General features: G+C 34.7%; 1 protein-coding gene across 1 annotated transcript in view; it reads left to right on the top strand.

Annotated features, from left to right (window-relative positions):
- The window catches only part of SMURF2 (SMAD specific E3 ubiquitin protein ligase 2), a 95590-nt gene that overhangs the window by 43086 nt on the left and 28991 nt on the right, over nucleotides 1-23513 (top strand). Inside the window, exons 2-5 of the mRNA XM_054573039.1 lie at nucleotides 5133-5171; nucleotides 11143-11251; nucleotides 17901-18034; nucleotides 20549-20614. Of these exons, the coding sequence (XP_054429014.1) occupies nucleotides 5133-5171; nucleotides 11143-11251; nucleotides 17901-18034; nucleotides 20549-20614 (348 nt within the window). The remainder of the gene's footprint in view (nucleotides 1-5132; nucleotides 5172-11142; nucleotides 11252-17900; nucleotides 18035-20548; nucleotides 20615-23513) is intronic.

Below are 23513 nucleotides of genomic sequence, written 5' to 3'. Positions count from 1 at the left end.
CTTGGAAACTGAACTCTAGAATTTACAGTGTAATCTTTGGCAAGCCTTTCATTCCTGAGCTTTGGTTTCTTTATTTCTAAAATGTAGTTAATACAAAAAAGATTGGATGACATTTTTTGAATATTTATTATGTGCAAGTGTACACCAACCACTCTGTGAGGTCAGTAATATTACCTACATTGTATGTATGTATGTATTTATTTATGAATGAAATGCAGGTAATAATACTGACCTCACAGAGTGGTTGGTGTACACTTGCACATAATATTCAAAAAATGTCATCCAGTCTTTTTATATTCCTTACCAGAATTACATTGTATTGAATATACTATTTGTAAGTGGACTTTTACTCTTAGTAGTATACTAAGAAAATATTTTATTGTCATAAACATATTTACATAATTTTAATGGCTATGTAATATTTCAACATGCTGTTTGTCATCCATGGCTGTTTGATTATTGTAGTGCACAAAGGGTTGTATCCAATCTTTTTGCTTATTGCCACATTTTATAATAATACTCTTGAATACGAATTTTGTGTAGTGCTCCTGTTTCAAGCACCAGTAACTAAAACACATATAAAAATTGTGTTCTATACAGGTTACATCTTCTTTTCACATTTAAGAGTTGAGGTAGAGATTGTTTCTTGGAGCAGAAATATCTACATTGTTGTCATGTGCCAGTGATCCAGAAGGGTGCATAGTAGTAGACATTTTTAAAGCACTAGGCCATCTTGTTGGAATTTGTATAGGAACGTTATCCTGAACTTCAGTTTTACTTTACAATGATAATATAAGTTCAAAGAAAACCAAGAGAAATCTACCCTGTTTAAGAATAGCCTACACAACTCTTGAGTTTCAGGAACAGTATTATAAAATCTGTTTTTGTGGGGCAAAGGAAGACGGGATGTCTGAGTGTTTTTTTCTTTTCCTTTCTCTCAAGCAGTCTCATTCCAATGAGCAGTGTAATTGGAATGCAACTCCAATCTGGAGGAGGAAGGGGAATTTTTGGCAAAAGGACACTGAGCAGTTGGGAGTTTTATTCAGATGAAGCATAGACAGCCATTCATTATGAGTACAACTCAGTAATAGCAATAGCATTCTATTTCTACAGCTGGGATTTATACTTTGATATTATTACATAGTGTTTTGCATGTAGTAACTCCTTTCCATCCAGAAAAGAACTTTGACTTAAGCAAAATGGTAGTATTTATTACATCTGCACTTCTGCAAATGGTTTCCTCTAGTCATTGCCTCATATAAAAGTTACTGAAAGAGGATTTTTGTGACATCTGAAAACATTTCTTGAGATGTTTTCATCTCAAACAAAAAAAGGGGCATTTATGGCATAATTGAATTACATTTGACCTGCAGGCTCTGAGGGCAAAGGACTGTGTCTAAATTATCTTTTGTATCTGCAGAATCTATAATAGCACTTGGTACAGAGTGGTTGCTCAGGAAATGTTGAATGAAAGAATGAGTGATGTAGGAAGTGCTCCCTTCTCAGTAAGCATCTCAAGATATCACATCTGCATCTATGTGAAATAGGGGTTACCAGTATACCAGCAAGGCCAACCTTAGCTTATTTTGATTATCTCCTGTACCTATATCAAACCATCTATCTGCAGAAAGGGTGAGTAGAATAGCTAGAAGAGGCTAGATTTGGGAGTGTAAACTTAAGAATGAGAAGTGTTTTGAAGGAATTTTAGAAAGGTACATGATCAAAGTAGTCTAGTAAGATTAATCTAGTGCAGATCTACAGCCCATGTGAGACATGGTCCCGAAGTCTAGAGTAATGGCACTGTGCTGTTGCAATGCCACATTTGTAGTTAGTGTTAATCAAATTGACACACAACTGCTAAATACATATCTAGAGTCCAGTTTGATGTTTTGTTAGTACAAAAATTAATGAAAGTTTATTGAATTATATACTTAAGATTTTGTACATTTCTGTATATGTTACAGTAGAATGCTTACTAAACATTAAAGTTATTGAAGTGTTGATTGCTGTTTAGGATAAAGTCTACACTCCTAGCCTTTGTTTGGTCCTATCCACCTTACAAGTTTTCTCTCCTGCTAGTCCCTTCCAGTAGCTTTGACGTTTCTCAATATTACTTCTACTTCTCTTCTGTAACAGTCATTTAGAAAACTAAACTGAAAGTTTCTCCACACTGCTCTCCCTCCCTAGCTCCATGATTTCCAATCTTGGTTCAACTTTCTATTACAAAAAATGATAGATTTACAAATATAAATGCATACAAATATAAAATTACATTACAAATATAAAATTATAATATGGTACGCACACTCCCCAGGAAATTCTGATATATAACTCCTTGGTTGAGAATTTGTTATGGTGACAAATAGGAGTTTGTCCTGTTGAAATTCATTAACTCATTGCGCATTTTCCGAGCTCTTATAATTGGTACTGAGCATGAAGAGAGCAATGGACAGTAGTTCTAGTGCCCAGAGTATGTTACTGAGAAAAAGAACAGTGCAGTAAGTAAAGTCTCCAAGGTGTGAAAGTTATTTATTTATGCAAATAAATTAACAAGTCTCACATTATGTTTGAGGATCATTCTTTTAAAATTTACAAATGAGTTTCCTTTTACGGTATAAAATAATTTAAGCAAAAACTGGCAGAAGCCCTTGAGCTAGTGTTAAGCCTAGCAATTTGACCAGTCCTGTTATTTCTTTGTTTTAAATTAACCTTCACATGAACTTCTTGGAGGACCCTAATATTTTCTTTTGTAGTCTTTAGATTACTAAAATTCAGTTTCTCCTCATGAACTTTAAACCTGATTTTAAAATTCTTTGTTCTTTTGATTTTTAATTGCTTTTTGAAACTCTGTATATTAGCAACATCTTGTAATTTTTAAAAGAAAATTTGTCAGACATTACCTGATGAGTATATTTTAATAAAGGGAAATGATAGCAATAAGACTTCATAAGTCAAAATCATTATTATTTGAGTATTATTATTTGGTAATGTAGCTATCACATAGTATAAAATGTCTTGAATATTTCAAGAGGGAAGAAGCTTGTTAATCTATTAAATTATGAACTTTTTCCCAGAAAAAAATGTGAGTTTTTACACATATGTATAACAGTTTACAAATTAATTTCAAGGTTAACAGGGATGAGTATCTGAGTTCCTCAGGCTGTAGAGTAAAAGAAGAGGACCAAGGGCAAAACTGTGAAGAACCTCAACTTTCATGGGTGGAACTTAGGAGAAAAGATCCAGCGGAGAGATTTAGAATGAGTTTTATTTTACGCCAGGTGTAAAACCAAGTGGTTGGGGTGTTACAGAAACCAGAAGAAGAGTTTCCAGAAGAGGGAATAGGCAGCAGAGGCAGGTGTCTCTCAGGGGTCAGATGTGATAAGGAATGAAAAGTGTCCTTTGAATGGATTGAGTGGTTAGGTCCCCAGGGCATTGGAGAAGCAGTGTTGAGGCACTGGTGAGAGGAAGCAGTACCTCAGTCGGGGAGGTAAAGAAGTGGAGTCACAAAGTGTAGATAGTTCTTTTAAGTAGTTTCATTAAGAAGGAGAAGAGGCTGGATGTGGCTGGAGGTAGGAGGCGTGGGTGAGACTTGAGTATGTTTAAATGCTGATGGGGCTGTTAATTAGAGAAGAGGAGAGATCAGATCCCTGAGAAAGTGGTGGGTTGGGTATGAGATCCAGAGCGCAGGTGGGAGGGAGTGTTAGGCTGGAGAGTGGACAGTATTAAGTGGAAGGATGAAAAAAAAGATTTGAGTATCAAAACAGTAAGTTTGTAGGTTTAGCGACAAGTTGGCAGAATTTGCATTATATTTTCTGTTTCTCTGAAGTAAGATATAAAATTATTTCATTTCTTGAATTATGATCATCTCATTAATACTGAAGACTATAATTTGTATTTATGTGTTTATCATATATGTAATGATTCTGACTATTCAGTTTATATGGTGATAAAAATTTAGGGAGTTCTTTTAAATCAAATTTGTGATTCGGTACTCTTAGTTATGGACTTAGTTTTCATGATTGAGTTTTTATGACTTAAAAAACAAAACTGTTTCTAAGGCAGGGCCTAAGAGAGTCTGATTAGTAAATCAGTATCTTGCACTTACTTAATAATTTTATTTATTTACTGATAGCCTCTGTCTTCAAAATGACTTTTATTTGAACTTTAAAAATGATTGGTTATATTTAGACTTATTCTGAAGGCTTATAATGTTAATGAATTTTAATGCACTAAACTTCCAATAATTGTAACTAATTAAATCATTTAAACTGTGAGGAGTAGAAATTAATTAAGCATTACTTTCATAGCTATTTTATAAATTAAACTATAACTACATGGAAGTTGGTGTTTTCACTTGTATTGTTTGAATTGAAGGGAAGTGTATGACTGTATCAGCAGTAATATTTTAATTGAAATATAGTTCGCATGCTATAAAATTCACCCTTTTCAACTGTAGTTCAGTGGTTTTAATATATTCACAAGGTTATGCATCCATCACCATATAAATATTAATTTAATGTAAGGTAATCCAGAGAGTGTGGGTTTGGGATCTCTAGCTTAATATATTAACTTTTATTTTTTGGAAGATATAGTAGATCTCTCTTTTTGTTGAGCTGATGATTTAGAAGGTAATTTCTCTCTCCCGTAAAGTTTCTGTGGAGTTTAGATGCAGAGTAAATAGCAGCACACTATTTAAAAAACTCATCTATATCAAGAAAGCTTTGTCTTATTTATGATCCTCTTCAGTATAAAATTATTTTATCCTTAAAACATGTCTCTATCAACCCTAATTTACATATTTACTTCTTAGAACTATTTCCCTATCGTTATCAGGCTACAGTGAGACTAGATCTTGGTGGAAAATAGGAATTGGGACCTTATTAGAATATTAGATTTATAAACTTTCTTGTCCTCAGCTGTTACTGGTGATGATTGCTGAACTTGCAACCACTAGTTCAGCTGTCTTTTGCTACTCTTTAATGCTTAAAGTCTGTGATCGTATTTCATACCTTGCTGTAGTGTTTAATTATTATTTAGTGGTATTTTTAGTGTTTAAAAAAATGACACTTTTGACAGTGCGGTCATACCATTTTATTTTAATTCTTCCCATGTATTTTTTGTTTCCTTTACAGTACTCTGTGCAAAAAACTTGGTGAAAAAGGATTTTTTCCGTAAGTAAATTAACTTTAAATCTTGTATGTTGTGTGTGAATATTTTGGTTAGCATTTTCAGAATTGTCTGGTTTAGAGATTTCTCTATTCAGAATTATACTTAATGTCATTTTATGAATGCATTGGTTCAGAGCCTTTTGGCATCAATTTTTTTTAGAGGATTTTGTGCTTTTAGCCTTAACCCCTTTCCCTATACTCCTCCCACATATTTATGTAAAATGTGTGTCTGTGCTGGTGTGTATATGCTGACGTGTGTAATGTATATTGAAGGTGTGCATGCTACTAGATTTGTAGATAAAAATTGAGATTATTTTGTAAACACTTTTTTCCCCCTAAGATTTTATAGGAAATTTTACCCATGCATTCAGGATTCCTTGGAAAGTAGAGAAGTCATTCAGCTTGTTTGGAATTTCCAGACTGTAGGAAAGAAATCTCTGCCACTTTTGATTGTAGGTGTTCTTGTGTCTCCAAAGTAGACATTTGGTTCCCATATTTTCAGTCACTTTGCTGATCTGTTGTGAAATTTTTTGTAGCTTTATTTAGGATTAGGTTTTGTGAAGAAGTGGAAAGTACCCCTTATGTGGGGTAGCTTTAACTTGTTGAGTAAAATAAAATAAAATAAAATTTTCAGTAAAAAATTCTAAGTCAACAAAATTTTCTATGTAAAACATTTGAAGTGCGAATAAAGATTCATTAGATTTTTAAATTCAAGTCCTACCAGTCAGCAAAAACTGTTAAGTCCTAATTTAATAAGACATTAGATAGTTCTCAAGAGTTTGGTTAAAAGAAATTATAAGCTCTTAGTATATTTTTAAACCATACTTAATTCATTTTACTTGAAATTATATTACTTCCAGTCTTTCTAGAGTAGAACCTGATTAAAGTTTATAAAATAACTTCTTATAAAACTATGTAATTAAAATTTTTTATGGTACCTGCGCTTTAGAACATAGTTAAGAGTAATATAAGCAGTTGATGTACTATGTACCTTATTTACTATCTACCGCAATTTTTGTAGCCAGTGGTCTTTCTTTGGGCTGCCACCAGTTAATATTATGTTCACAGACTGGTGTTGAACAACCCCTCTCACCCCTGTTGCTATTAACCGAATAACCAGTGTGTATTCTTTGTACCGTTCTTCAGGCTGATTTGAGGTAGGAAATATCCTAATAGGACTGGAAAGTGGCAAGTAGGATCAGATAAGTTGGTGACAAGGAGAGAAGGATGGGAAGAGAGGACTGCCCACTCGCACAGCTGCTTGTATACCCTCCAGGACATCTGCTCTGGTTTTAAAGATAAAATCTTCAATTTTGTTTCCCAGCCTTCCTCCCCAAATTCTTTTCCTTCTTCCAGAGCCCTAAGACACAGTCTCTAATAAAATATCCAGATAGCCTTGTCTCAGTTTTCCTAGGAAATCTATAGAGGGATCTTACTTTAATTTATTGTAAACCTGTATGAGGTGATTATCACTTTCTGATCTTTATCTGTCCTTAAGTTGCATGTTAGAAAAAAAAGAAAGAAAACTTTCCTGTTTTTATTGGTGTAAACAGTAAGAATTGATAAAAATTCTTGAGTTGTGAGCTTGCTTCAGGGATAAAAAAGAAAGAAAACATTAAGGGAAACTGTGTAAATATCTTTAAAACCCAGAGTGGGAGAACCACTTGCCCTGGAAAGGGAAACAGGAAAGCCATTCCCGAGGCCTTCAGATGGGACTCAGCCAGGATGGAATATCCCTCGGTTCACACTGGTGAAGGTCTTCCCGCTGTGGTAGATTTACATTTTTTTCATCTGTGTGTAAGTTGAAGATTGCTCACATTAATTTCAGAGAAAGAATTAATAATAATAGTTCCTAAATCTCTTAATTAAATTTGAGTGAGAATGTGTATTTATTGATGCAGAATGTAATTACCATTGATACTGAAATATAGTTATATTTTTACTTGTAAATCAGTTTAAATCATGTTGAATGAAAAAAGTAGAATTTAATATGAAGCCAGACTATAAGCTGATGAAATACAGGATTTTTTTTTAACTATAGGAAAAAAATGTACTGCCATGTGTGGTCTTCTGTTGAGTAATTTGGGTAATTTGAGATAATACTTTTTATTTCAGGGTATCTACCCTTTCTGAGAAAAGTTTTGCTCAGACATTTTAAAATAATTGTGTACAAGCTTATTGGCTTTTAAAAATAGATACTTCCTTCTTCTCCCAAAATTTTAGCAGTAAAAGTTTCAAACATATAAGAACATGTAAGGAATTTTACAGTTAATACCTGCCACCTAGATTTTACCATTAACTTTATATGTTCATTTATCCATTATGTATGTTTTTAATTAATTATTTGTATTAATCCTCACCTGAGGATATATTTACTGATTTGAGAGAGAGAGACAGAGACAGAGACAGAGAGAGAGAGACATCAATTGGTTTATGCACACTGACCGGGGATCAAACCCACAGCCTAGGTTGTATGTCCTGACTGGGGATTTAACCAGCAACCCTTTTGATGTACTGTACAATGCTCCAACCAACCGAGCCACCTGGCCAGGGCCATTAGGTGTGTTTTTACATACTTAGTAATTTTAGAGAGAGGAGAGGGGAAGGGAAGGAGAGAGGGAGAGAAACTGTTGCCTTTCCTATATGCCCCAACTGAGGACCAAACCCTCAACCTAGGCATGTGCTCTGACCGTGAATTGAACCCGGGACCCTTTGGTTTACGGTGATGCTCCAACCAACTGAGCCACACCAGCCAGGACCAATTATGTATGTTTTTAAAAGAATGTTGTCATTAGAATCAAATTATTTTCTTTCTTTTATAAGAGAAACATTTAAATAAAAGATGTTTGTGTAAAATAACACACTGTGCTAAGGTGTTGTGTAGGGGCCACATTGAAATCATTCAGAACCAAGATTTGTGGGCTGAATTTCTTTTTTCCTTCCCCCAATCAAAAACAAAGCTTTTTTTTCCCCCTAGTAAATAACTTCTTTTAAGTTAGAATTCTATTTCATTATTATTTTCAGCTCATTAAGTGCATTTGTGTAGTGAGAAAATTCTTAAACTTTAGCTATTTTTATATGACTTAGAAGTGATGGGAAAAATTGAGAAATTTTTTAAAAATACAGAAAATACTTAAGCCACTTTACATTTACCACTAGAGGTCTCACTAACTTCAGAAAATTTGATAGCTTTTGACCACATTAGAATAACTTGGCTATCAAGTTAAATTTTTGTAGATTAATGTAATCAGGTAAGTTGAAACAGGTATTTTTTGGTTATGGTATAGAGCTTGTGTTTTGTGTAATTGAACAGAAGAGAGACATAGGAGGATGGGACTCAGACATTCATACTTAAGGATTTGGAAACCATACCTACTGTTTTTGTGTGGAAAAACTTGTTTTTCTTAGTCCTTAATCCTTTAGTTAAACAACATCCACAGGGAAATCTAGCAGTGTGATTTTTTGGTTCACTTGTTTTTGCTTACAATCATACATTTCTGTGTTTATTTGCTTATATTGTAGAATCAGAAGAACAAGGTAGAGTAGATTTCTCCCAGGGGAAAATACTTAATGTTATTAAAGGTAGAGGGAAAAGTATTCTTCCATTAAGCATGTTTACAAATTGTTAGGTTTTATGGAAACGAAATGGACAGCGTTAAACTTCAAGAACAGTAAGTTAAATAGATTGATATCCTAACTTACCAAGTTTCTTCTTAAATACTTAACACTCTTAATTTTGCTCTTCTTTTATTTTTTTGAAGTTGCAAATCACAGAATCATAGAATTGGAACTGGCTAGGTGATTTCTGGCTGGCCTTGAATCTTGGCATATTAGTATCTTAACTTTAAAAAATTAGCATATATATCAAGGTGCAAAGCTTCTCCAGTTAGTAACACCAACATTTTGTTGTAGTGTTTTCAGCTGTCCATAGGAGATCTATACTAACCCAGTATGTTTCACATCAAAATTGTCATTTTTGTCCTCTTAATGTTTGATTTAATTCTTCCTCCTCTTCTCTACTTCCTCTTTCTTCTTCTACTTCCTCTTTCTTCTCCTTCTTCTCCTTCTCCTTCTTCTCCTTCTTCTCCTCCTTCTTCTTCCTCCTCCTCCTCCTCCTCCTCTTTCTCCTCCTCCTCCCCCTCCTCTTCCTTCTCCTCCTCTTCCTCCTCCTCCTCCCTCCCCCCCCTTTTCTTCTTCTTCTTCACCACTATTTTAATTGCTGTTTGGTTTGAAAACTGTAGTGTCATTTTGACATGTTTCTTATAAATTTATATTAGATTTTTTAGAGTAGCTTTCTTTGTTGTCATTTTCTTTTCCTTTCCATATGACTTACCTAGTTTAGGGTCTACTCATCCTGCTGTTCTTCATGCTGCATGAAACTTAGAACAGTTTCCTAGATGGACTCTGTACCTCTAATCTTTCCTTCTCTGCTTCCATTCTGAATACCACTAATAGAAAACTATGGAAATGTATTTACAGCCGTGCTCAAGAATCTAAAATGGCTCCCTGTTCTCTACAATGCCTCCATCACTCCAAGCCTGTATTTTCTGACACTTAAGCTTCTCTTGGATCAGTCTTATCTCTCTGACTGTATTTACTTTCACACCATAGCACAAACCCTTTGGTTAGACTCCTCTAAGCCCTTCAAATGTTGTCATACTCTCCTTGGTGTTCTTCCTACTTATTTTTTAAAGCCCAAATGAGTCCATTCCCTCAAAAAGAAAAAAAAAAAAAAAAGACTTTCTTTACTGTTTAAAGTTGGAACTGTTTTTCTCCCTTTCAGAGCTCTTGTACAAGCTGTTGAATTGCATAGTAGTTAAAAGCATGAAATCATGAACCAGACTCTGTGCTTGGGTTTAGAATCTAAACTTTAGGACATCCAACCCGCAGCCTGGGATGGCTATGAATGTGGCCTAACACAAAATCGTAAATTTCCTTCAAGCCTTTTTTTTTTTTCCCCTCACCAGTTTTCATTAGTGTTTGTATATTTAATATGCAGCCCAAGACAACTCCTCTTCCAGTGTGGCCCAGAGACGCCAAAACGTTGGACACCCTTGCCTGGCTCCGCCACTTACTATTGTGACCTTGGACCCTTTGTGTCTCAGTTTCCTTATAAATAAAATAGAGATAATAGTATTATTTACCCTACAGTGTTATTATGAGGATTAAGAGATGTACTAAATGCTTCTGAAAAGCACCCATAATAGTACAAATCAGTAAAAGCAATTGTTTGTTCTCAGTCTTTTGTTTGTTTGTTTTGTATTTGTGTATGGTGTTCTTGTTTCCCAAATTACGTGTTAAGCTCTTTTTAAGGCAGGGTATTAGATTTTTGTTTCAATTTCTCACGTGCATGGTAGTTCTTCAGTAAAATTTTTGGCTAATTTAATTTCTACGTTCTTGTGTTAAAACCTTCAGTAAGTTCTTTCTTTAAATAATTTAAGCTACTAATAGAGACCTTGGGAAAGCTCTGAGAGAGCCAGGAATACTTTAAGCATTTTCCTTTCTGGGATCAAAGGTGAAGATCTATAAAAAACTTCCACATATGAGGTAACCTCTAGATCTTGATAGTTTAAAGCTGAGAATGTTTTGATATTGGAATAATAAAAAGTGTATTTTTTGGTTTTTAATGTAGAATTAACTTTAATCTTAATTTTTAAGTGGACCACTTTTATAGCTACATGCTAAACTTTAAAAAAGAATGAAATGGCCTTTTCCTATGTGGCTCAGTTGGTTGGGCGCCGTCCTGCTAACCGAAAGGTCGTGGGTTGCCGGGAACTGACTGATGTTTCTCTCTCACATTGATGTTTCTCTCCCTTCCTTTCTCCTTCCTTTCCCCTCTCTAGAATCAATAAAATAATTTAAAAAAAGAATGAAATAATCTTGTTAGCAAATAGTAATCTTTATATAATTATTCCTCTAGCTTCCATGTCAAATATTTTTTAATTAAAAAAAAAAATCTTCCCCTTTTTCACAGGACTTCCGGACCCATTTGCTAAGGTGGTGGTTGATGGATCTGGGCAATGCCATTCTACAGATACTGTGAAGAATACACTTGATCCAAAGTGGAATCAGCATTATGACTTGTAGGTTTAAATGATTTATCTGAAATGAAACGTAAAATCAGTGTTATTTGTTATAGTCTTTGAAAAGAATCACTGAAAAAGATCTGAATTTGATCCATGGTATAATTTTGTTTTCACAAAGAGATATAAAACCTACTGGGAAAATACTTTGGCTAATTTATAGCTGGTTTTGGAAGATGAGCTGTCCTTTATAATGACCCTATGAAGAACAAAATGTGTACACGGTATAGAGCAGTTTCCTCCCCCTAGTATTATTAATTAAATAAAGCTTTAATTCACATTTGGTGAATTACAAGTATAAAACCAGAAATCACAGTTGGCGTTCACTCACAGGCATTCTTTTTGCTTTTATATGGATGGTTTCTTTCCTTTTAATTTTATTTTAATCATAGTAGTATATGTACCTTTTAAAAAAGGCAAACGATACTCTAAGGCTTTTAATGGGAAAATGCAGTTCTCGGCTCCATCCTTATTCCTGATTCCCATTCTCAAGGTAACTGCTTTCAATAACTTTGGTTATTTTATTTCAATGTGTCCTATCCCTCCCTCTCTCCCTCCTCCTCTGCCCCCCAACAACGATTTTTTTGTTCCACTTCTTTATGTATTCCTTAAGCTGCTACTTGGATGTGCTCCAAGCAGAGATTGTATTGCAGCCTTGGTGAATGAGACACGCTCTAACCAACTGAGCTACCTGGCCAGGGCCTGGTATTTTCTTCTGTTTCTAGATATCATGCTTATTTTATAGCATCTTGATATATAAATATACACTTTTTTAATTTTAGGTATTATTTTAAAATTCCTACCATAGAAAATGGCTTAGCTTTCACAGCTGATATCTCTTATCCTCACTCCCACCCACGTGCCCCTTCCTTTATCCCAGCCCTCCTATAGTCACTTGAACCTTTTTGGTTAACTCACTGTTTTATGTTTATATCATTACCATGTAGATACTCAATACCGAGTCACATGGTGTGCTGTGATTATATTTCCTTTCTTGACAACTTCTGTTTTTCTGAAGTTAATAGCTATTTACCATTTGTTTAGTTTTCTGTCTCTGTCATTGATTAATTCACAACCTCTCCTATAGGACTCTCTTTTGCATATTTTCAACAAGTCTATTGGCTCTGTTTCCTTCTTGGAGATAGCCCTCCTGGAGCCTCTATTCTTTTGCTCTGGTCTGGTCTGGTGGTTCTCTAAGACCTGCTGCACATTTGTCCTGGAACTTGCCTTTATCATTATGTTGGGAATTTCCTTTGTCTTTTCTAGACTTCCAATGACTTCCTTTTTTTTGTTTTTTGTTTTGTTTTTTTTGGATTACTTCCTTGTTTGGTGAAGTCTGTCTTTGATTGTTATCTTAAGAGTTCAAAGATAAAGATATGGAAAATTACTTTGAGATCTTGTCTGAAAATATATTTTGTCTTTTTACTTGATTGATAATTTGAGTATAGATTTCTAGGTAAGATATCACTTTTCCTCCAAATTTTGAATACATTGTTCCATTGTCTGCTAGGACAGTGCTGAATAGAAATATAATGTGAGCCACAAATAGTGATTCATCTGTAATTTTAAGTTTCCTACTAACCACATTAAAAAGAATAAAAAGAAACAGATGAAATTACGCTGTATATTTTATTTAATTCAATATATCTAAAACATTTTTATTTCAACATGTAATTAGTAATAAAATAATTACTGAGTTCTGTTACTTATGGAGTGCCTCAATTTGGACTTGCCACATTACAAGTACTCCATAGCCCCATGTGGATGGTGGCTATCATTTTAAAGTATTGTTGATGCCATCTTGAATTTGCTCCTTCATGATTATTGTTTTCCACCAGAAGATTTCAGAGTATTCTCTTTATGCCTGATGTTAAATTATTTGATGATGGATTTGGTGTGATGGATCTGATACATAGTGCTAGATAATGGGACTTTTTAGTTGTTATTCCACTTATTTTATGTTTTCATTGGTTGCTGCTTGTATGTGCCCTGACTGGAGATCATACCAACAACCTTGTTGTATTGGACGACACTCTAACCAGCTGAGCTAGCTGGCCAGGGCAGATATAATGGGACATTTTAATCTGGGTAGTCTCTATGGGAAATGTTTTCTCTTATTGGTAGATGATTTCCTCTTCATTTTCCTTCTCTTGTTTTCCTTTTCTGGAACTCCTGTTATTTGGATATTATCCCTTGTAAATTGATCATAGTTTAGTGGTCCTATCTTTTTTCTCCCATATTTTATCTTAGTTTTAAAAAATGTTTGTTTTAGTAAAAAATTAAGAACTATAATAAAATATCTGCACTGTTTGCCCAACTTTGTTTTTCAGCGTTCCTAATATAATTTCTTCTTTCACATTTTTAACTTCAGAGGTTCATTTTGCTTTCTGACTATCCCTTTTTCATAGCCGCTTCTTATTTCTTGGATGCAATATTGTCTCTGATGAGAAAAATGAATATTGTAGTTTTTTTCTGTTACTTGTATTGACTCTCTTTTCTCAGAATTCCTTTTTACCCCCTATTAGTTTGGTTTGGGGGAAATGTTGATTGGAAACCCTGCCCATGGGTAGAGGTGGTAAACTCTCTAGGGTAAGCAGGTGTAATTAGGACATTTTTATTGCACATTATTCTCCCACCTCCTGCCTGGGGCTGTAACCTTGGATGCCAGTGTTCTTGGAGATAAACAGTATTTAGATTGCTAGGAGGACTCTTCATTTACTTTCTTAACCTCTTCTTAATACCCCTGTTTTGATTATGGAATTTTGCCTCTTCCATCATCTGTGCATAGCGTCCCGGAGTAGAGAACTTTTCAGAGGATAAACCTTTGGTCTGCCAGGGTTGAGGATGAACTGGTTGAAGGAAGGGATTTGGTAGGTTTTCCTGTTCCTTTTAAACACTTTGGCCAATCCTTTTGTTTCAGCTCCACCATCACCATCACCATCACCATCATAGTATCTTGGGCTTACAGTTTGGCAATATTTCAGAGGTTTGGTGGCAGCAATAGTCTTTTTTTTGTCTGTCCCTTCCTACAGGCATAGGTTTCAGTTTTCTCCAGGTTGCTAATTCAGTTATCACGTGTTAATTGTCCTGATATCTTGACTTTCCAAGTCATTAGCCTTTTAAGCTTAACAGTCATTGTGTTTCATTCTTTGTCAACCTCAGCTTTTCTTCAAAATGTTCCACTTGACCTTACCTACAAAAACTAGTCTTTTTCGAAGATATTCCATCAAGGCCCTGGCCAGGTAACTGCTGGTTGAGTGTCATCTGGATATGCAAAGGTTATAGGTTCAGTCCCTGATTAGGGCGCATACAAGAATCTTCTCTCTCTCCCTCTTCACCCCCCTTTCTTCTCTCTCTAAAAAGTCAAGAAAATAAAAAATTAAAAAAACAAACAACCCGTCTAGGCCTGACATCTCACCTACTTATTTTTAGACTATTAGTTCTAAAACTACCGTACCCAGCTTAGCTTTGTCTCTGATCAGTTATTTATATTTGACCTTCTAAACCACATGGAAACAAATCCCCTGCAACTTTAAGATAGCTAGAGACAACTAAGAATTATGCTTTTCTGTATGCTCTTCAGTGCTATGGCTCAGCAACTCCAACTCAACTTAATAAGCAAATAAATAGCAACTAAAAGGTAGGCAGTAGAGAGAAGTGAGACTACTTAGCTTCCCAATTCTACCACTTATTGTGTGGTTATCAGCTTATTATCTAACTCCTTATGCATCAATTTCTATTAATAATAATGACAATAATGCCTTTAGAGGACTGATATAAATATTAAATGAGATAATGCATGTAAAGTACTCAGACTAGTCCCTGGCATGTAATTCTCAAAGGCCAGACGGTTTTAATAAGTACATTATTTTAGATCACAAAGTTTTTATTGGTTTGACCTTTAGGGGTTTTGAAAATACAGCTGTAATAAGTTACTATCTATTTAGCTTGACCAAGCTTTAGAGTTCTTAATCAGATGGTTTTAAGCCATTTCTTTTTAGCTTCAATCAGATTTAAATTCAGCCAGAGACCCAGTTGCAACAGTGAACAAGACATAGTCTTCCAAACTTACAGCCAAGTATCGCAGAAAGACAAGTAAATAGGGAACTACAAACAGTGTGATAACAATTTGAGGAAGTATAGGGTGCTGTGGAAATATATAGAACTTCCTCACAGGGATTTAGGAGTTGGGTGGAGCTTCCTAGAAAAGTGGCATTTAGACTTAGACCTTAAGTAAGAGTTCACTTGAAAAAAGAAAAGGTCAGGAGGCCCTAAGCGAAAGCATTCTGTGTAAAGACCCAAAGGAGAAAGGGAGTGTGACTCTGGAAACAGTTTAGCGAGGCAGCATTGTTGAGTTCACATAAGGTAAGGGGAATGTGGTAAAAGAAAAGCAAAGAGAGGCAAGCAGTAGCCAGCTCATGAAGGTCTTTGAAAGCTTGTTAATAACTTTGAATACTCTCCTAAAAGCAATGGGAGCAGGGAAAGTGTTTTAGGTAGGGAAATGCTATAATCAGGGTTATATCCAAGAATGAACACTTTGACTATAATGTGAAGACGTTAGAGGGAGGCAAAAATGGCAAAAGATACTGTGTTCAACACTATGGAGGAATCTGGCAAATAGGAAATGATGACTTTATGTTAAAAAGAGTGGGAATGGAGTGATGTAGATATTCTAAATATTATTTATTTATTTTTTTATTTAAAAGATACTATTTATTTTTTAGAGAGATAGGAAGGGATGGGAGGAAGATAGGGAAACATTGATGGGCTTCCTTTCACACCCCCTCAACTGGAGACCTAGCCCACAACCCAGGTATGTGCCCTGACAGGGAATCAAACTGGCGACCTTTTGGCTCATTGGCTGGCTGCTGCTCAGTCCACTGAACCACACCAGCTAGGGCCTAAATATTTTTCAATATGACCTTAAAACCTAAAATTTTTTTTAATCAACAAAAAGAAAATCATTGTATCTTGGCTTATAGGCTGTGGTTTGCTGATTCCTCCCTTAGGCTCCTTGCTTTTCTGATCTTCATGCTACAGTCTTTCTCAGCAAAGCAGCTAGAGTGATCTGGTTAAAACATATTTCAAATCTTCTTACTCCTCTGCTCTAAATCCCCATTGGCTTCCTATGTTACTTGGGGTAAGAGCCAGAGTTCATACCACTGCTGACAAAGAGGCCCTTTATGATTGGCCCCCTGTATTGGTTAGAGCAGGCTAACTGATAAAATAGACAGCACCAAATTTTCATTGGCTTAATACAGTAGAAGTGTATTTTATATATAAAGTCCATTTGGCAGGGAGGTGAGACACAGTCAGTCAGTCAGGTAGGGATACAGGCTGACAGAAGCTTTTGTTTGTGGTGTATAGTCTCAAGATCTCTATGCGCCTTGACATACAGCCTCCCAACAGGATACTTAAGCCATGGTGGGCTGCTCTAAGAGCTGAGAGAACCAGTGTTTTAGCATACCAGTAAGTCAAGCTTCCCAGTTGGGAAACTGATTCAATGTGGTTTAAAAAAAATGCTTGGCTTGGAGTAGTTAGCTATTTAATACATGATTCTGGTTCTAGAATTTTGACAAGTCATGCACTAGATACTTGCCATGTTAGTTCTATTTGAAAATTGGTAAATGCATACCGAATGATATTTTAGTTCATATTTTTCATTAGCAAGCAACAGGAATGAAATTTAAATTGGCATAATTTAATAAAAGGTAATGTAGTAGCTTGTATAACTAAAAGTCTGTGGGGGTGGGCTGGGGATGCTTTAAACATAGCTGGATCCAGGGGCACAAGTGTGGCTTCCATGTTCCTCATGTAAAGATTTTAGGCTTTTTAATATATTAGGTGAATTTTTCTGAATTTACTGCTTTATTGAATGACACCTTAAGGTCAAGGTTGCTGGACCAAAAATTTGACCTCTTAGAGTTACTGAAATATAGATAGGGTTCTACTGATAGAACTATGTTATATTTTTGCATGGGATAACACCATGTTAACAATTGGCTGTGGTAGAGATTTTACATACTTGCAGGTATATGCACAGACAAGTATAGTAACGCTTTCCCCTGCTCTGCTTGTCTGCAGGCAGTGAAGTGAAATCTGCAAGAGTCCTGCTCGCTCAAGGCCTGCATACAGGAAAGAAGCAGGGGAAAAGCGTTACAGTCAGCTTTTGTTCTACAACATTTTAAAACATAACAGGTATGTCAGATTTTTGGTCTGTCAGCCTTGACAATGCCCCTTGAAAATGAACTGAATACTCTCTGAGGTAGTAGGTTATATGATTGAAATGTATTTAAAATATGGCTGTGATAAAAGTCCTTGTAAGATTTTTGTTCTTGGAAAGAAATAATTATAAACTCCCATAGTGTTATTTGACTCCAGCTACTAAAATAGTTTTTTCACTAACAAAACTTGTTACTCAGCCTGAGAGTGGCAGATGCGATAAAGGATATATTACAAATTCCTTTTAAGGAATTTAAGATTGTTTTAAAAATTTAAATTCATTCCTATGGATTGATTGAACTCAAAACATGTTTTGCATTAGCTAGCCATACTCTGAAACATTTGTGAGTCAACTACAAAAACAAAAGTTGTACACTAACTAATTGTAATTGTCAAGTTACTCATGAAGTCATTTTGGGTTTTTTAGGTATATTGGAAAGTCTGATTCAGTTACGATCAGTGTATGGAATCACAAGAAGATTCATAAAAAACAAGGTGCTGGATTTCTTGGTTGTGTTCGTCTTCTTTCTAATGCCATCAACCGCCTTAAAGACACTGGTTGTGAGTAGATACTAGTACTTTTTAAATTTTACATATATACATGTTTGGAGGAGGAGGCAGTGGTCCAAAAACCTAACTTCTGTGTATGTTTGAAACACTGGTTAAAAGTTCCTAGTCTAAATTTATGTTATGGACTTAAAAAAAATGAAACATTTTAAATATGTGAATCTTAGGACTGAATCAGAGCTGATGCTTAGTTTCTAGTGAATATGTAAGGGTTAAGAAATGATTAATATCCAGAAGAATAAAAAGAAAGGTGTCAAAGTATATATGCCTTTAAAATTTTTTTTTTTTAATTTCTTAGTATCCTTCTCTGGTTTTGGTGGATTTGTGAGCTAATATGAGTATTATTTTGGTGATTGGAGTGTTTAAGGTGGCAGTTAATGGGGAATTACTAATGGATAAAAATATATAAAACTGGAAAAATTAAAAGTTGCAGAAAAGGTAAACATTATTTTGAGTATAAGACAGATGTATTAACTTATTTAACTATAGCTTAGATTTCACCAAGCTGGGCATTTAGAAAATTAGACCAAGATCAGGACATTAGAAGTGATTTCCATAGTGGACTGAAAGTTGACTTAGCATACGTATAATTCATGTAACCAAGTGACAAAGCATCTTTTTGGAAGTGTTTCCATTGGGACTTAGATGGTCATATGTTTTTGAACAGAATTTTTCTGTTTCTACAGAATTCTTTTTCAACATAAAGTAAAAAAATTGTTAGCTATTGCTATGGGATTTTAGCCCTGATGCCTATACTAAGGAAAAATTCACATATAATCTGGCTAAGGAAATTAATAAATAAAAAAGAGTAAATTTAGCTTTGAGTGTTAGATATATTGAGATGATCTCTCTTAATGCAGTATCGTACCACAGCCCAGATATATAATACTGACCTGTTAAAAAGAAAAAGGGAGAAAACTTGGCTAGAATTTCCTAGGGGAATTTGGAGGCAACTAAGAATTTCTTATGTTTCTGGATTGACAGGGCGACCAACAGGAGATAGAAAACATGGGGATTGGAAAAGGCCTAGCCTATGAAAACAAACTTTTATTACCCAGCCCAGGAGGCAGATTAAAAATTTATAGGTCACACGTGTAACCTTCTCTCTGGCTTAATTTAGCCAACATGTACTGAACCTTTAAATATTGTTCAAAATCCTGGTGATGCAAAGGTGAAAAAGGCATGGATTTTGTCCTCTTAGACGCAAGGGCAAAGGCCTCCTGGCACAGGGAGCAGGACATGTTGGAAGGACAGAGCAGAGAGGAGTTGCTTGCACAAGTCCATCGTCTAGCTGACTTAGCGGTGTTCATTTATTTTGCAGAGGGAAACGTGTCTGTATTTTTGACCAGGTGCTATAGTTTGGGGTCATGGATTTTTTTTTTCCTGCTGCTATGAATGTTTTATTGCATTATTTTATATGAACTTTTTGATGGCAGTAACGTTTAATTTATCAAACATTTATTGAGCACCTGATATACTTGGGGTGGAGAATACAAAGACTATAATATACCTTCTTTTATCAATTCATGATTTATTTAAGTAGATTAGGCAGATAGCTGTAAAAGAATTCAGGTGTAAGTACTGTAATCAAAGTAAAACCAGTATGCTAAGGTTGACATTGTTCTGTACTGTAACTGGCCAGGCCAGTGTTATACCTGTTTTATAGGTGAGGCATGAGAGAATGAGTTGCCCTCAATTGAGTTAGTAGCAGAAGTGATGCAAATGCTTATCTTACAGTGTATTCTTGGCTGCTTATTAATACTTTGTGTGTGTGTGTGTGTGTGCGCGCGCGTGCGTGCATGAGGGAGTCATTTGAAAATGGTTAGAGGAAAAAAACAATGACAACAACTATTTATTGAACACATGTGCCAGGTCCTTTGCTAAGAGCTTTATACAATTATCTCATTTTATCCTTAGGAAATATGAAGTAGGTACTATTATGCATGAGACTGTCAGACACAAGGGTAGCCCTGGTTGGTGTGGCTCAGCCCGCCAAATATTTTGATTCCCAGTCAGGGCACATGCCTGGGTTGCTGGCCAGGCCCTCAGATGCAGGCATGTGACAGGCAACCAGTTGATGTTTCTGTCACATACCAGTGTTTCTCTCCCTCTTTCTTCCTTCCTTCCCCTCTCTAAAAAATAAATTAAATCTTAAAAAAAAGATACAAGGATAAATTGCTGAAGAACAACTGTTAAGTGGCAAGCCAAAGTACAGACTGAAGTGGTCTGAAATCTTTGGAGAGAAAGTAACTGCATGTTGGCAATATTCCACCAATGTTTTGTGGTTTTTGAAATCTGAATTCATCACAACTCTTTGGAGACATTTATAGTATACGTACAGTTAGAAATTAAAAATGTTTATTTCATCATTAACGTGATTAATTCTTTAAATGATAGGTTTGATTTCCAGTAGGTTGTGGAAATTTACTATCACTCAATAGCTGTTTGAACCTCTGATACCAGTTTCTTTTTTAATTGCTTTTTGTTGTTGTTGTTGATTTGAAATAGATCAGAGGTTGGATCTCTGCAAACTTGGGCCAAATGACAATGATACAGTTAGAGGACAGATAGTAGGTAAGTGTGGAACTTGAAGTTACATGAATTTTGGTTTCAATCAAGCTGAACTAAACTCTAAATACCTTTTAAATCAAAGTACAATTGTCGTTTCATTGTATTGGCATGAATTAAATGAGTCGTAAAATGTTTTAAGCAGTGGATGTAGGATGTAGACTAACTTAATTTTTTAAAAAACCCAACAAACTTAAAAATGAAAGCCTCTAATGTTGTGAATAACTATTGATCCTTTAGGAAGCAATTCTTTTAAAGTGCCATATTTTGCCCTGTATAATGTGCACCCATGGTTTGTGTGCTTTATACATGGGATTATTATAGTCATGGTATGTAATCATTATACCCATGTATAATGCACATCCTTATTTTTCCTCAAAAATTTGGGCAAAAAAGTGCGCATTACACACAGCAAAATATGGTATACAAATAAAGTGGAGCACTGAGACTTTATAGATGGTATTAAAGTTTTCTGAAAATCTCATACTGGTTTTTGAGTAAATATTGAACACTTTGCTTAATGCTTTACAGTTTTAAAATAATCTGTGCTAATTGAAAAGGAAACAGGATGAAGAATGGTTTAAAAAAAAGAATGAGCACTGACTGGAAAAAGGGAGAAATTGTTTACCTTGGTCAAGGAACTTAGTGGGCTAATGGACTATCTAGAATTGTCCCAGAGGAAGGACTTTCTGTAAAATTTCCTGAGACTTATCTTAAGAATTGATGGATGTTGATCAAGATTCATAGCATGGTAGGACACTGGGGTGGGCTTCTTTAGGGCTTTCTAAAAAAGAAAAAACAACTGAAATCATACCACTTCATTATAGAGCAGGATTTAGAATAAGATGATTGTATTATGAACCTGCCAAAGAGGTATTATTACCACATGTGCTTGAAGGACTTCATTTTACAAGGCAATGAATTGGGTTCATAGTTAGGGAATTGCCAGAGTAGAAACATAACAAAAGCCCTTATTGCAGTTATCACAGGGAAGTATTTATACTGCAGCATGTTGATAATTCCTGGCATTCTTACGATGAGAAGGGAGTAAGAAACTTAAAAATAAACCATGGCTTACAAGACTTTTCCTACTTTATTTGATTTGGTATGTTATATAATATTTATCAACTAACATAACAAAATAGTTTTAGTAGGTGTAAATTTGCATTTATAAAAATAGCAGACTTTGTTACTGGTTAGACATATACCTATTGGAGTATACTATATAAAAAAAGAATGTTTTACTTTAAAATGTGTGTGTGTCTTGTGTATTTTTTAATTTAAAGCTCTTGTGTGAATTTGTGTTCATAATAAAGGTAGGCTGGACCCAAACATTATGCTTTATGATCCTACAGTTCTGTCATTTAAGAACAAAATAAATTCTTGTTCTTTAACAGCTCTTTGGGAAATGGAGAAATGTTCACTAGAACACTAACTATAAAAATATATATCCCCTTCTAATATTTTTACATACTTGTATATGTATATATACTTTTTATGGTTTTAATTACAATGAATTTAAAATTTTTATTTTGCTTTCTTTCACTTACTGTAACCATTATTCATGTTTATAATAGATTTTTAAAGGGTGAATTATATAAATAGATCAGAACTTGATCATTGGACTGTCATTTTTTGCTATTATAACATTAGGACTTGCAAACCATGTTTGTACATTTAGCTTTATCACTTTTTTCTTATTGTTACCTTAGAAAAAGTCTCCCGGGTGACATGTGGAATTGTGTCCCTGGAACCTGGGTCATTTAGTTAACCAGGGTCATCCAAGTAAATTCAACAAAAAAAGAAAAAAAAAAAAAATCTCAAATTGAGATGATTGATTCAAGGGTTACAAACACTTTTCCTTGCATTTAAAATTGTTAGTCTTTTCCAACTCTTGTAAGGTTTTTTTAAAAAAATTCTGTTTTTATAAACTAAAATAAAAATATAGACAGAGGACCTAAGGCGCACCCATAATGTGCTGTCGTTATTATTTTCATGTGCATCTTTCTCTTGGTTTTAAAAATGAGAACATACCATGCAGACTTGTAAATAACCAGTTTCAACCTGTTAAACATTTTTTTTTTTTTTTTTTTTTTTTGGTCCATGGATACATTTCTATAGCATTTTTAATTTAGTTTGGTACTCTGTCACCGGCAAATAATTAATTTAACCAGTTTCTTATTGTTGGACATTTAGGTTGTTTCTGGTGTTTTATATTATGAGTAGTGCTCTAATAATAGGTTTTCTATGACTGATTTTATATATTGCTAGAATTAGGCTATTTAAAAACAGAATCCCATCTAAAAATTTCTTAGGTATTTTGTAATAACAGCATTCTGGAGATGTATACTGAAGCTTATGGACTCCCTTAGCTTTGATCCTTAATATTATTCTAAACAAAGCTAGTAAGAAAATACATTGTTTCTACTGTGATTGTATCATGGTAAGCATTTCAGTTAGCCTTTCTGATAAAAACTAATTAATATAATTTTCAGTACAATTTTAATGCTAATGTTTTATTTATGTTCAAGGAGAAGGTGTGTTACATTGTTGTCTCCTATAAAAGGAGCTATATGTTAAACTTTCTAATTTTTCAAAATTTTTACAGAGCTGGAAAATTTCTGAAGTTTGAGACACGTCCTAGAATGGAGGGTTTTAAGAAATCATGCCTTTCTGTAGTAGTCTTTAAGTAGTTGGGCTGTAGTCAATTTTTTTGTACCTCTTTTTATCTTTTGGGAGAGTTGCCAAAAATAGAATACAAGAATAATAGAGCAGCAAGGACTTCAGGCATCTTATTTAACTGAACTTCCTCATTATTCAGATTGGGATTATCTCAGCCTCAAGGAAGTTAAGTGTTGTGTTCAAAGTCACAGTGCTAAACTAGTTGGTATAGGCTGATTTAGAG

The sequence above is a fragment of the Pteronotus mesoamericanus genome, unplaced genomic scaffold (assembly GCF_021234165.1).
Source record: "Pteronotus mesoamericanus isolate MK-2021 breed Mesoamerican mustached bat unplaced genomic scaffold, CSHL_Meso_final contig_246, whole genome shotgun sequence".
Taxonomy (NCBI): Eukaryota; Metazoa; Chordata; class Mammalia; order Chiroptera; family Mormoopidae; genus Pteronotus; species Pteronotus mesoamericanus.
Note: the sequence above shows the minus strand (reverse complement) of the source record. Positions and strands in the feature narration are given on the sequence as shown.